The sequence below is a fragment of the Mobula birostris genome, chromosome 18 (assembly GCF_030028105.1).
Source record: "Mobula birostris isolate sMobBir1 chromosome 18, sMobBir1.hap1, whole genome shotgun sequence".
In the NCBI taxonomy this organism is placed as follows: domain Eukaryota; kingdom Metazoa; phylum Chordata; class Chondrichthyes; order Myliobatiformes; family Myliobatidae; genus Mobula; species Mobula birostris.
Window position 1 is genome coordinate 61,466,486 of NC_092387.1, and position 15,621 is coordinate 61,482,106.

The window sequence follows — 15,621 nt, forward strand, 5'->3', positions numbered from 1 at the left end:
GCGTAAATACAAGCAGGCTTTTTCCACTGATGTTGAGTGAGATTAGGACTGGAGGTGACAGGTTAAAGGTGATATTTTAGGAGTGCTCAAGGGTGGAGAGAGTGTGGAATGAGCTGCCAGTGGGAGTGGTAGATGTGGGTTGGATTTCAATGTTGAAGACAAGCTAGGGTAAGAACATGGATGGGAAGAGCTTATTGAAGTGATCTCTGCATTGTGATCAACATTTGTTCCTCAAATAATTCTCTGAACACATAAGATTGTGCTGTTACCTCACTGGTGCTTATGGAATGGGGCTGCGTACAGATTGGCTGCTGTGTTCCCATAAACAGTGTCACTTCGAAGCTTTGGGACGTTATGAAGTTGATGTGATAGGCGCCATGTGAATGCATTTGAAATTTGGGAACAGACTAGACTGCACGTAGCATCTTTACACAACATCTGTCCTCAGATCCTCTTAACTTTCTGGGAGCCATCTGTCCTGAATACTGTCTCAAAGATGATGTCTTCCTGCTATGTTTAAGGCTTTGTTTGCTCTTGTGTACTCTGAGATCGCGGTAAGCCAGACAACATCATTTTGCACCGAGTTCACCTCTTGACTTCCAACCTTTGCAACAGGGTTTGGACCTTTCCGAAGATACCTCAGTAATCCCAGCTGGGTGGCTGCTCAGGTACCGAGATCGTTCCAGGTGCGGGTTATGGCCAGAATTCTGGCTGCTAGCTCTGTCCTTCAAGCCCAGGGGTCCCAGACTCATTCCCAAAATCCAAGTGGATGCTCCCTGAGTAGGACTGAGGGAATATCTAAGAGAGGGCATGGAGGAGATCTTCCAGAATTATTCCAGGAGTGAGGGACTTAAGTTACGTGAATGTAACTGAAGCACCAGAGCAGCGTAGTGGTTGGTATGATGCTATTACAGTCAGAGTTCAATCCTGACTGGAGTCTCTGTACCTCTTCCCCACGGAATGTGTGAGTTTTCCCCGGGTGCTCCGGTTTCCTCCAATAGTTTAAAGACGTACCGGTTAGTAGGTTAGTTGTTCATTGTAAAATGTTCCATGATTAGGCTAGGATTAAATTGATGGGTTGCTGGTGGAACGGCTCAAAGGGCCGGAAGGGCCTGTTCCACACTGTGTATCTAAATAAAATACAATAAAATAAGTAAATTCTAGGGAAGCAGAAATTCCCCTTTGAACAGAGGAGTTCTGACGCAGATATTTTTACCTCAAAGTGTATACTGTAGCAGGGAAACAGGCCCTTTGGCTCAGCTCAAGTTCATCCGAAGTACAGAATTCCTACCGGTTGCATTACTGTCTGGTACGAAGAGGCCACTGCACAGGATCAGAAAAATCTGCAGAGGGTTGTAAAGTCAACCAGCTCCATCGTGGGCACTAACCTCCCCACTACTGAGAACATCTTCAAAAGGAACCAGACAACAAATTTCACGACATATGACAGTGATAATAAACCAGATTCTGATTCTCATTCGGCAATGCCAACCAAGATGTGTCATTGGCCCATCTCCCTCTAAACTTTTCCTATCCACATAGCTGTCTTTTTAATCTTAATCTTATTATTGTATCTGCCTCACCCACTCCCTCTGGTGGTGAGTATATATATACACACACACACACACACACACACACAAAGTTCCATATACAGACCACTTTCTGGGTGAAGAAGTTGCCCCTCCAATCCCTTATAATTTTTTCTCACCTTCTATCCATACCCTCTAGTTTTTGATTCCTTTTCCCTGGGGAAAAAGACTGAGTACGCTCACTATATCCCTGATGATTTTAGAACATAGAAAAGTACAGCACAGTACAGGCCCTTCAGCCCACAATGTTGTACTGACCCTCAAACCCTGCCTCCCATATAAGCCCCCACCTTAAATTCCTCCATATACCTGTCTAGTAGTCTCTTAAACTTCACTAGTGTATCTGCCTCCACCACTGACCCAGGCAGTGCATTCCACACACCAACCACTCTCTGAGTAAAAAACCTTCCTCTAATATCCCCCTTGAACTTCCCACCCCTTACCTTAAAGCCATGTCCTTTTGTATTGAGCAGTGGTGCCCTGGGGAAGAGGCGCTGGCTATCCACTCTATCTATTCCTCTTATTATCTTGTACACCTCTATCATGTCTCCTCTCATCCTCCTCGTCTCCAAAGAGTAAAGCCCTAGCTCTCTTAATCTCTGATCATAATGCATACTCTCTAAACCAGGCAGCATCCTGGTAAATCTCCTCTGTACCCTTTCCAATGCTTCCACATCCTTCCTATAGTTAGGTGACCAGAACTGGACACAATACTCCAAGTGTGGCCTAACCAGGGTTTTATAGAGCTGCATCATTACCTCGCGACTCTTAAACTCTATCCCTCGACTTATGAAAGCTAACACCCCTTAAGCTTTCTTAACTACCCTATCCACCTGTGAGGCAACTTTCAGGGATCTGTGGACATGTACCCCAATATCCCTCTGCTCCTCCACACTACCAAGTATCCTGCCATTTACTTTGTACTCTGCCTTGGAGTTTGTCCTTCCAAAGTGTACCACCTCATATTTCTCCGGGTTGAACTCCATCTGCCACTTCTCAGCCCACTTCTGCATCCTATCAATGTCTCTCTGCAATCTTTGACAATCCTCTACACTATCTACAACACCACCAACCTTTGTGTTGTCTGCAAACTTGCTAACCCACCCTTCTACCTCAACATCCAGGTCGTTAATAAAAATCATGAAAAGTAGAGGTCCCAGGACAGATCCTCATGGGACACCACTAGTCACAATTCTCCAATCTGAGGGTACTCCCCCCACCACGACCCTCTGCCTTCTGCAGGCAAGCCAATTCTGAATCCACCTGGCCAAAATTCCCTGGATCCCATGCCTTCTGACTTTCTGAATAAGCCTACCATGTGGAACCTTGTCAAATGCCTTACTAAAATCCATATAGATCACATCCACTGCACTACCCTCATCTATATGCCTGGTCACCTCCTCAAAGAACTCTATCAGGCTTGTTAGACACGATCTGCCCTTCACAAAGCCATGCTGACTGTCCCTGATCAGACCATGATTCTCTAAATGCCCAGAGATCCTATCTCTAAGAATCTTTTCCAACAGCTTTCCCACCACAGACGTAAGGCTCACTGGTCTATAGTTACCCAGACTATCCCTACTACCTTTTTTGAACAAGAGGACAACATTTGCCTCCCTCCAATCCTCCGGTACCATTCCCGTGGACAACGAGGACATAAAGATCCTAGCCAGAGGCTCAGCAATCTTTTCCCTCGCCTCGTGGAGCAGCCTGGGGAATATTCTGTCAGGCCCCGGGGACTTATCCGTCCTAATGTATTTTAACAACTCCAACACCTCCTCTCCCTTAATATCAACATGCTCCAGAACATCAACCTCACTCATATTGTCCTCACCATCAAGTTCCCTCTCATTGGTGAATACCAAAGAGAAGTATTCATTGAGGACCTCGCTCACTTCCACAGCCTCCAGGCACACCTTCCCACCTTTATCTCTACAGTAATCGGTCCTACCTTCACTCCTGTCATCCTTTTTTTCTTCACATAATTGAAGAATGCCTTGGGGTTTTCCTTTACCCTACTCGCCAAGGCCTTCTCATGCCCCCTTCTTGCTCATCTCAGCCCCTTCTTAAGCTCCTTTCTTGCTTCCTTATATTCCTCAATAGATCCATCTGATCCTTGCTTCCTAAACCTCATGTATGCTGCCTTCTTCCACCTGACTAGATTTTCCACCTCACTTGTCACCCATGGTTCCTTCACCCTACCATTCTTTATCTTCCTCACCGGGACAAATTTATCCCTACATTACACTTCTGTGAGATCACCCCTCAGTCTCTTACGCTTCAAGGACTAAAGTCTTGGCCTATCTAACCTTACCCTACAACTCAGGCTCTGGAGTTCTGGCAACGTTCTCCTTAATCTCCTTTGCAGTCTTTCCAGCTTAATGACGTCTAGGCAATGTAGATAAAGGGAAATTAGTTTCATTAGGGTCACAAACCAGGAGTAGGGTTTTCCATCTTCGGGACAGCACGGTAGCATAGTGGCTAGTGAAATATACTACTGGGCCAGCTGCAAGATCAGGGTTCGATTCCCGCCACTCTCTGTAAGGAGTTCGTGCATACTCCCTGTGTGGGTGTCTTCTGGGTGGTCCGGTTCCTCCCACAGTCCAAAGATGTATGGTTAGGGTTACTCAGTTTTGGGCGTGCTATATTGGTGCTGGTAACACATCCTTGGACTGTGTTGCTCATTGACGCAAATTATGCATTTCACTGTAATGCAGTTGATAAATAAAGATAATCTTTCATCTTTAATCATCGCTGCCCCTTACCAGTGTTCCTGTTCCATGGTCCCCATTTTCCCATCACCATCTCCTTCCGTTCCTCTCTCCCTCATGAATCCATTTTTACCTTCTCTGTTCCTCACTTTAGCCCCTCTGTGGGAGAGAGATTCATGTCCTCACTACTCTCTGGGCGAGATGTGGGATTTGCCACCTCCTCCTTCCCACCATCCCACCACTCCTCACTTGCCCCTCCTGTAGACTCACAAAGAAGTAGGAATAGGCTATTCAGCCCCTCAAAGCAGTCCCACCATTCAGTAGTATCTCGTCTAATCTACACCAAGCCTCAAGATTCAAGATTTTTTAATATCATTTCCTGTATACAAGAGTACAGGAGAACAAAATAATCGTTACTCTGGATCCAACGCAGCACAAAAAAACACAAAATATAAATAATGCGTTAATAATATCAAAAAAACACAATATAAATACATAACACACATCAAGGTTGTTGGTGAACACAGCAGGTCAGGCAGCATCTCTAGGAAGAGGTACATTCAACATCTCAGTTCGTCAGGACTAACTGAAGGAAGAGTGAGTAAGGGATTTGAAAGTTGGAGGGGGAGGGGGAGATCCAAAATGATAGGAGAAGACAGGAGGGGGAGGGATGGAGCCAAGAGCTGGACAGGAGATTGGCAAAAGGGATATGAGAGGATCATGGGACAGGAGGCCCAGGGAGAAGGAAAAGGGGGAAGGGGGGAAAACCCAGAGGATGGGCAAGGGGTATAGTCAGAGGGACAGAGGGAGGAAAAGGAGAGAGAGAGAAAGAATGTGTGTATATAAATAAATGACAGATGGGGTACGAGGGGGAGTTGAGGCATTAGCGGAAGTTTGAGAAGTCAATGTTCATGCCATCAGGTTGGAGGCTACCCAGACGGAATATAATGTGTTGTTCCTCCAACCTGAGTGTGGCTTCATCTTTACAGTAGAGGAGGCCGTGGATAGACATATCAGAATGGGAATGGGACGTGGAATTAAAATGTGTGGCCACTGGGAGATCCTGCTATCTCTGGCGGACAGAGCGTAGGTGTTCAGCGAAACAATCTCCCAGTCTGCGTCGGGTCTTGCCAATATATAGAAGGCCACATTGGGAGCACTGGACGCAGTATATCACCCCAGCCGACTCACAGGTGAAGTGTCGCCTCATCTGGAAGGACTTTCTGGGGCCCTGAATGGTGGTAAGGGAGGAAGTGTAAGGGCATGTGTAGCACTTGTTCCGCTTACAAGGATAAGTGCCAGGAGGGAGATCGGTGGGGAGGGATTGGGGGGACGAATAGACAAGTACATAAAATAGCTTATTTACATAGATTGACTGTATGTCCATAAAGTGACATTAGGCACACGAGTGTCTGCACATAAGGTGACTCTGACAGTGGCTGGGGGTGTGGAGGTGCTGATCAACCTTACTGCTTGGGGAAAGAAACTGTTTTTGAATCTGGTGGTCCTGGTGTGGATGCTCTGTAGCCTCTCCCTGACGGAAGGGGGACAAACTGTCCATAAGCAGGGTGGATGGGATCCTTCATGATGTTACTGGCCCCTTCTCAGCACCTTTCTGTATGTATGCCAACTCCTCCTCTGTGCAAGTTCTCCACAGCTCTCAAGTCTCTGAAATTTCAAAAATGTTCCCACCTATTTAAATAACTTCAGTGATTCCAAAGATTCACCACCCTCCACAAGAAAGAATTGCTACGCAGCTGAGTTTTAAAATGACTGTCACTTTAAGGTTTATCATCACTATCATATGTCATGAAACTTTGTGCTTTGAGGTAGCAGTACAGAGCAATACAAAAAAAATCACTATAAATTACATTGCGAACCATATTTTTAAAAAGAGTGCAAACAGAGAGCAGAATAGTGGGGTAGTGTTCACATTCAGAAATTTGATGGTGGAGGAGGAGAAGATTTTCCTCAGACATTGAGTTTGTATCTTCAGTCATGACCTGGATGGTGAGAGACCTTAATGAAGGACACTGCCTTTTTGAGACAACTTTATGGCCCTCCCCTTCATCAAGGCCCTTCCAATAGAGGAAACACCTCAAAATCTCCCTAGTTGCACCCACCAGTCGCCCTTCAATACCTGTGAAATAATCTTTCTTCATGAGCCAGTCTGGGGCAATAATCTGGGTTTGGCAGTGTCCATACTGCGGTCTCTATTAGTAATCAGAAAGGGAGGTGGAAGGTGCTACAGAAATGCGAGTCTGCATTTCTTTCTCTCTCTGTAGACACTCCTCACGGCGCTCTGCAAAGCTGCTGTTAGTGGACATCTGTCTCCAGCTGTTGGAGCATCTCCCGTACGATCAGCTGCAGGACCTTGCCCAGGGTCTTGGCTCCCGAGTCCAAGCTCAGTGTGGGGATGTGAATGAGGCAGGCCCTTCTGTTGTCATGGTGCAGAGAAAGGTAGTAGACAAAGTCACACAGGAACCTGAGGGAGAGTTCGGATTTCAGTGAAATATGATCAGCTGGGGGAAGAACCACCACAGCATCTGTAAGCTTCAAATTAATGGTGGGTTGGGGGGGGTTGTCTGTGATCTCACACACACACACACACACACACACACACACCTAGGCATGGGAGGGAGCTTTTCATTAAGCTATTCTACATCTCCCCCTGACTGGATATGGGTGAGGACAGAATCAAATCAAAATTGTGTTTAATATCACTGTCATATGCAAGTCGTGAAATTTGTTGTTTTGTGGCAGGAGTACATCAAAACTAGAAATTACAATAAGTATGTATCCACATATAGATAGATATATAACATAAAATCAAATAAATATTGCAAAAAGAGAAGGAAAGAAGGCTAGGGCAGTGTGTTCATGGTTTCATTGTCCATTCAGAAATGTGATGGAGAGAAAGAAACTTCTGAAAATGTTGAGTGTGCGTCTTTGGGCTCCTGTACCACCTCCTCTGTGGTAGCAATGAGAACAGGGCATGTCCTGATGGGTTCCTTAATGATGGATGCCAACTTTTTGAGGCATCACCTTTTGAAGGTGTCCTCGATGCTGTCCTTGCAGGGAGGGATGGTTAACAGTTTTTACTCTGTAATTAACTCGGTCTGATAATTCTATCTCCCTTAGGAACTGAGGGCATTGGGTCTGGGTGAGAACATCCGAATGCACATTGCCCTGCTGCCTGTGCACTACCAGAGGTCCCGAGAGCTGGTGGTCAGGATGTGGGAAATGCTTCGGCCACAGGTACGGCAGCTCAGCACTCGTGGCACGTGGCTTCCCAGCAATGAGCTCCCAGTATCCGGGGTGGGACTCAGTCCACGGATAGGGGGGTCCCGGGCAATAACAGGGGGGTTAGTAGGTCACGAGGTGCTGGTGGAGATCCCTCACAATTGACAGGGTAGGGCAGCCAAAAATGAAAAGGCAAACATTTAAGGTGAGAGGGGAACAATTTCAAGGGACTTGAGGTGCATTTTTTTTCACATGGGGAGTGGCGTGTATATGGAAGGAGCTGCCAGAGAAAGTGGTTGAAGCAGGAACATTAACGACATTTAAAAAACATTTGGATCTACCTAACATCTGCTCCACGCCATCCTCTGTAACACACGAGGTTCTGCAGATGCTGGAAACCTTGAGCAACACACACAAAACGCTGGAGAACTCGGCAGGTCAGGGAGCGTCAATGGAAATAAATGAACGGTTGACATTTGTGAGCTGAGACCCCTCACCCTTTGTTCTGTCTATCCCCCCTCCCACACTCTAGGTCCAGATCAAGGATCTCGACCCAAAGCGTCAACAATTCTGCTGGACCCAATGAGTTCTCAGTGTCCTATTCTTCTTTCTTTCCTCCTCCCTTCCAGACCTGATGAGACTCTCAGCCTGAAAGTCGACTGTTTATTCCCCTCCATTCATTATTTGGCAGACGTTGTTTGTGTATAGTTTTTTTGTAAATTCTATTGTACTTTATTTTCCTGCAGGAAAGTGAATTGAATCTCAGTATCGTACACAATGATGTGTACATACTGTACTTTGATAATAAATTTACTTTGGGACTTAGGCCTCATTGGTGGGAGTTGACCATGGATGTTGCATTCTATGATGCAAGCCAGGGCAGTACGATATGGAGAGCAAGTTGTTGCCCATGCAGCAGACATCCCCTCTCCACACAGCTGATGTGTCCACAGGAACGGGAGAGACCAGCACAGTTTGGTACCAGCTACATCGCAGGAGTTGCCAGTTAGCATTGAACTGAACGTAGGACTGCCTTAGGGACCCTAGATCCAATTTTTTCTTGGGGTTTATTCCTGAAGCCGTCCCCATGAGTGGGTAAAGCTGCAAGGTATGAAAGCAGAGTTTTCCTTCTGGATGAGCTGCCAACTATGGTTAACGGGTCCTATCTGCCTGGAGGAACTAGTTTTAATGAGCCAGTAATCTAACTTCCCCCCGGTCTCCTGTCAGTAGAACAATTCAGCTGGGCTTAGTAGCTAAGCCACACATGAAGACCAGGAGTTGGACTTGGTTGTCAGAGGCTATCTGAGATGCACACCATTGGGAGCATTTAATAGCTGGTGAGATCTTATCCCTACTAACAACCTGCCCTCGCCTATGACAACCTTGAAGAACCAAATTTACTTTAATCTCCAATTTACTTTAAATTTTGAACTTTCCTGCAGCAGATTGTTGATTCAGATTCCGGAGTCTGCAGTCCTTCATGTTCTGGGACTGAGTGTTTGGGTGGAGAGGTAGGGCCTGGGTGGGGGGTGCTAGTTTACCAATGAAGGTCGGAGAGTGATTGGTCTGAATGAACCTGGGCGATTCCAGCTAATGTTCTCTACGTCTCATTTAGCTGGCAGTCCACATTGGGGTAGCAACAGCAGCGAAGACCGTCATTCTCGAACAATGCGCTAAAAATCATGGATACAAAGAGGGCGACATTTGTGGCCTCACTCCAGAGGGGAACTGCTGCATCGAGGGAGGGCCGGAGAAGATCGAGTCACTTGTCAACATGAGGGCAATCTACAACAAATTCCGCTCGACAGATATCACAGTCCTCCATTCCAGAGATGCAGGGAGGTAAAAGAAGCATACGTCATAACACTCCAGCTTGTACTCAGGCAACAGAGGGCCTAACTCTTAGTCATAGAGTCATAGAAATGTACAGCAGATAGACAGGCCCTCTGGCCCATCCAGTCTGTGTTGAACCATTTAAAGCACCTACCCCCATCGATCATAGCCCTCCATACCCGTACCATCCATGTACCTATCCAAACGTCTCTTAAACATTGAAATCGAGCACGCAATGCACCACTTGTGCTGGCAGTTCATTCCACACTCTCATGACTCTCTGACTGCATAAATTTCCCCTCATGTTCCCCTTAAACTTTTCACCTTTCACCCTTAATCCATGACCTCTAGTTATAGTCCCACCCCCGGCCTCAGTGGAAAAAGCCTGCTTGCATTTACCCTATCTGTACCCCTCATAATTTTGTACTTCTCTGTCAAATCTCCCCTCAATCTTCTACATTCCAAGGAATAAAGTCCTAACCTAATCAATCTTTCCTTCTAACTCTGGTCCTCCAGACTCAGAGATATCCTTGTAAATTTTCTCTGTACTTTTTCAACCTTATTTACATCTTTCTTGTAGGTCAGGGACCAAAACTACACACAATACTCCAAATTAGGCTTCACCAATGTCCTATACAACTTCAACATCCCATCTCCTACACTCAATACTTTGACTTATGAAGGCCAATTTGCCAAAAGCTTTCTCAATGACTCTATTTACGTGTGATGCCATTTTCAAAGAATAATGGACCCAAATCATCCATGTCGACAGCGTTGCCTGGTGAGTTCGTCCCATCTGCCTGCATTTGGCCCAAAGCCCTCTCAACCTCTGCTATCCGTGTACTTATCTCAATGGCTTTCAAACACTGCTGATGTGCCCACCTCTAACCAAAGGTGGAATCAGACTCTCCAGCCAACTGAGTCTGCCCCAACCACCGACCACCCATTTACACTTGTCCTGTGTTAATCCAATACTCCTCACATTCCTACCACACTGGGGACAATGTACAGTGGATAATTAACCTACCAACCCGTAGGTCTTTGGAATGTGGGAGGAAACCGGAGCACCCAGACCCAACCTACCCAACATGCAGACTCCACACAGACAGACAGTGGCCAAGGTCAGTATCCAGCTTGGGTCACTGGAGCTGGGAGGCCGAGGCATTTGTGACGGGTTGCGGAATGGATCCCGGAAGGTAAATTTGGAGGTTCAGAAAATATTGGGGGAAAGGTACTGGGGAATTTGTTTAGGTACAGAAATGTGTGCAAGAATAGTTACAGTAAGTCACGGCTGGGGTAGCAAGCTCTGGTAACTTCTCCCCTTTGACCCCTGACTTTGTCTTCGCTTATCCCTCTTTCCTCACCTCCACCTCCACGACCTTCACATTCAGGTTCAAATTTATTTATCACATGTATGTCAAAACATACAGTGAAATGTGTCAATTGTGTTAACAGCCAACACAAACCAAGGATGTGCTGGGGGTGGCCCACTAGTAAAGCCACACATTCTTGTGGTCAGTGCAGAGTGCCCACCATGTGCTACAGAACAACACAACAACAGCAACAAATCAAATCCCTTTCCTACCCTCCCACCCCTCACTCACACTCAGACAGGCCACCTCCAAACCTCCAACCATCCACGCCTTTCTCTCTCTGGTTCCCCACCTCCCTGTTGTTCCATGGTCCACTGTCTTGTCCTATCAGATTCCATCTTCTTCAGTTCTTTCTTTCTTCCACCTATCACCTCCCAGCTTCTTACATCCTACTTCCCCAACTGCACCTTCTTATCTTCCCCCCTCACCTGGATTCATCTATCACCCCCCCCCCCACCTTCTTATTCTGACTTCTGTTGCTTTCCTTTCCAGTCCCTTTCAAAACATCAATTGTCCATTTCCCTCCATAGATGCTGCCTGGCCTGGTGAGTTCCTCCAGCATTTCTTGTGTGCTGTGAGAGTAACGGACAGTTTGGTTGTCACAGTACAGATCACCCACCCCAGTTATTGAAAGGTTTGGACACAGTTCCTGGTCGCTGCTGAGATCACACCTGACCACTGTGCACAGTTTTGATCTCCACATTTAATGAAGGAGGCGCTTCCCCTGGGAACAGCACTGGAAAAGCTGGTTCTTAGGAAGATGCTACAGACATTTGAGAAGAAGTTGAGTTTATATTCAGTGGTGTTTGGAGGAATGGGAGGCAGTTTGGCTGAAACACAAATGATCCTGAAAGTGTTTGAGAGCCTGCCTCCTTTAGTGGGTATCTGGGACCAGCGCCAATGTTTCTGAAAGCAGGTATACTCCTCCAGTGGGTATCTGGGACCAGCGCCAATGTTTCTGAAAGCGGGTGTACTCCTCCAGTGGGTATCTGGGACCAGCGCCAATGTTTCTGAAAGCGGGTATACTCCTCCAGTGGGTATCTGGGACCAGCGCCAATGTTTCTGAAACCGGGTATACTCCTCCAGTGGGTATCTGGGACCAGCGCCAATGTTTCTGAAAGCAGGTATACTCCTCCAGTGGGTATCTGGGACCAGCGCCAATGTTTCTGAAAGCAAGGTAGGAAATCAGGAATTTCTTCCCTCAGAGAATTGTGCCTCTCTGGAACTCTCAATCCCGGTGAGCAGTAAGGTGGAGATCAAGGGACATGTGATGTGGGAACAGAGAGTTGGAAAGTATGTTAAGGAGATCAGATCACTCAGATGGCACGATAGCATAACACTTTACAGTGCCAGTGATCAGAGTTCAGTTCCCACCACTGTCTCTGTAAGGAGTTTGCACATTCTTCCCATGATCATGTGGTTTCCTCCAGGTGCTCCGATTTCCTCCCACATTCCAAAAATGTTCAGGTGAGTGTCAGTGAGTTGTGGGCATGCTATGTTGTGTTATGTTATAGTGTCAGTGAGTTGTGGGCATGTTATTTTGGCACTGGAAGCATGGTGACACTTGCGGGCTGCCCCTAGCACATCCTCAGACCGTGTTGGACGTTTTAAGCCAAAACAACACATTCTACTATGTGCTTCAATGAGCATGTGACAAATAAAGCAATTTTTTTCTAATCTTTAAATCTTATTGAACAACAGTAGGTTGGGTGGGGGGCAGGGGCTGAGTGGTTTATTCCTGCTCCAGATTCTTACAAAGGTGATTGTAATGGGGGTCGGGGGTTGCAGAATAGATTCACGAGGGATAACCACAGGCTCTTTCCCATTGACAGATGGAAACCCCCCCCCCCCCACCCACCATTAATTTGAAGCTTACAGATGCTGTGGTGGTTCTTCCCCCAGCTGATCCCATTTCACTGAAATCCGAACTCTCCCTCAGGTTCCTGTGTGACTTTGTCTACTACCTTTCTCTGTACCATGGCAACAGAAGAGCCTGCTTCATTCACATCCCTGCACTGAGCTCGGGCTCGGAAGCCAAGACCCTGGGCAAGGTCCTGCAGCTGATCGTACGGGAGATGCTCCAACAGCTGGAGACAGATGTTCACTAACAGCAGCTTTGCAGAGCGCCGTGAGGAGTGTCTACAGAGAGAGAAAGAAATGCAGACTCGCATTTCTGTAGCACCTTCCACCTCCCTTTCCAATTATCCCCACAGCCAGTGAAGTATCATTAAAGTTGACAACTGTCCAAAGTTAAAAATTCAAATTAACTTTATTATCAAAGTACATATATGTCACCATATACAACCTCGAGATTCATTACTTGTGGGCATTCACAGTAATTACAAAGATGCTCCACAGAATCAATGAAAATTGACAGGACAAGACAGACAAACCACACAACAAGATGGGCAAACAACCAATGTGCAAAATACAAACTGTGTAAATACAAAAATAAATAAATAAATAAAATGATAACAACTAATAAATATCAAGAACATGAGGTGAAGGATCCTTGAATGTGAGTCCATAGGTTGTGGTAACAGGTTAGTGTTGGGGAGAGTGAAGTTATCCTCTCTGGTTCAGGAGCCTGATGGTTGAGGGGTCATTACTGTTCCTGACCTGGTGGTGTGAGCCCTGAGGCTCCTGTACGTCCGTAGTGATGGCGGCAATGAGAAGAGGACATGGCCTAGGTGGTGGGGGTCATTGGAGAGGGTCCAGAGGTTCACGAGGATGATTCCAGGAATTAAGGGGTTAACATATAAGGAGCATTTGGCAGCTTTGGGCCTTTATTCACGTGAATTTAGAAGAATGCAGGGGGGTTTTATCGAAACCAACCAAATGTTGAAAGGACAAGATAGGGTGAATGTGGAGAGGATGTTTCCTATGATGGGGGTATCCAGAACCAGGGGGCACAGCCTCAAAATTGAGGGGCGACCCTTCATAACAGAGGTAAGGAGGAATTTTTTTAGCCACAGAGTTGTAAATCTACGGAATGCTCTGCCATAGACTGCAGTGAAGGCCAAGTCCATGCGTATATTTAAGGCAGAATTTGATCTTTTCCTGATCAGTCAGGGCATCAAAGGATATGGCAAGAAGGCAGGTGTATGGGGTTGAGTGGGATCTGGAATCAGTTATGATAGAATGGTGGAGCAGACTTGAAGGGATGAACGGCCTAATTCTGCTCCTACATCTTATGGCCTTGTGACGGATGCTGCTCTCCTATGACAACACTCCGTGTAGATGTGCTCACTGGTGGGGAGGGCGTTACCCACAACTGACTGGACTGTATCCACTACTTGTTTAGGCTTTTCCTTCCAAGGACATTGGTGCTTTCACACCAGGCTGTGATACATGAACCGAGCCAGCAAAAGTGCACAGCAGGATCCCAGAAACAGATTTTTGCTGCGGAATAAAATTTGGCCATAAAGCAGCAGGTGAAATCAGGGAACGGTGGAAAAACTCAGCAGGTCAGGCAGAGTCACACACAGAGTAAGCTCTTCAGGTTGCTGAGCAAAAGGTTAAAGATCTTAAAGGTTAGTTTTATTTGTCACATGTACTTTGAAACAAGCAGTGAAAGGCACCTTTTGCGTCAAAGGCCAACTGTCCGTGTATTGCTGGGACAGCCATGAGTGTCGCCATGCTTCTGGCACCAACTTAATATTCTCACAACTTACTCGCTGTGACCTTTGGAACATGGAAGGAAACTGGAGCACCCAGAGGAAACTCATGCAGTTAAAGGAATTGTATGGTCATGGAGAGAATGCACAAAATCCTTACCGACGGCAGTGGGAATTGAACCTGTGTGTAAGACAGTGTAAAACATTACTCTAGCCATTATGTTACTGTGCTGCCCCTCTGGTTTATAAATTTTTGTTTGTTCCAAAGATATCCAGTACCCATGTCTTGTTTGTGGTTCAGCACCTACAGCTGTTTGCTATCGTCCCTGGTAGATACCCTGCTTCTCTCCCATACAGACTTGGGATCTTCTACTTGGAAGGTTACACGTCTATAGTGGCTCTTCTATCTTGCACTACCGTTGTGCGGTAGCCTGGATCTCGGCGCTCCGTACTCTGGCAGCTAATTGTACTGTTGAAGGAATGGCCTTGTTAAATGCTTCTGCTGGTACAGTTACTCACTGTGTGATGTGCAACTTTGAGATGAAAAATATGCCTTAAGTTATCCAAATTATGTTTGACTAATGACCAAGGTGCTGAAGTTCGCCACAATTACACACTACCTGAATGTAAAATATTGCATTGTAATAAAAATAAGGCAAAATGATTAATGTGAAAAAATATTCGTATTGGAGCAGTATTTAAACATGTTGTGGAAGTTGGGGGTATGGGGTGTGCCTGTAGCTCCCTCTGATGGCCACAGTCGGGACTGCAAGTGGAGCGGATGCCGGGTTTAATTCCTGGGCCCAGTTCCAGTGATTAATTTCAACCAGCATGAAGTTCCCCAACTCCATCTGCTGGTGACTGCTGTAAGAACAAAAGAATTCTTCTGCAATTCTTTTGTACATCCCATAGTACTTCACAAACTTACCACAACACAGTGGCCAATGAGTACTTAAGTTTTGATAATTTGCTCAGGACCTTGGTGGCATTGGATCAGATAATTTTTATAAAAACCCAAACACGTAGAATCATAGTAATAATAGAACTACAGCACAGAAACAGGCTCTGAGGCCCATCTAGTCAGTACCAAATGATTTAAACTGCCTTGTTCCATCGACTTACACCTGGACCATACCCCTCCCATCCAATCTTCTTTCCAAAGTCCTATCCAAACTTCTCTTAAGCAGTGAAATCGAAATCACATCCACCACATACACTGGCAATTCATTCCACATTCTCACCAGCCTCTGAGTGA

At 46.2% G+C, this 15,621-nt stretch overlaps 1 protein-coding gene across 1 annotated transcript in view; it reads left to right on the top strand.

Annotated features, from left to right (window-relative positions):
- Positions 1–12,857, top strand: part of pgpep1l (pyroglutamyl-peptidase I like) — a 20,868-nt gene extending 8,011 nt beyond the window's left edge. Inside the window, exons 3-6 of the mRNA XM_072282045.1 lie at positions 616–668; positions 7,442–7,558; positions 9,159–9,385; positions 12,689–12,857. Coding sequence (XP_072138146.1) covers positions 616–668; positions 7,442–7,558; positions 9,159–9,385; positions 12,689–12,857 — 566 coding nt within the window. The remainder of the gene's footprint in view (positions 1–615; positions 669–7,441; positions 7,559–9,158; positions 9,386–12,688) is intronic.
- Positions 12,858–15,621: the final 2,764 nt, after the last annotated feature.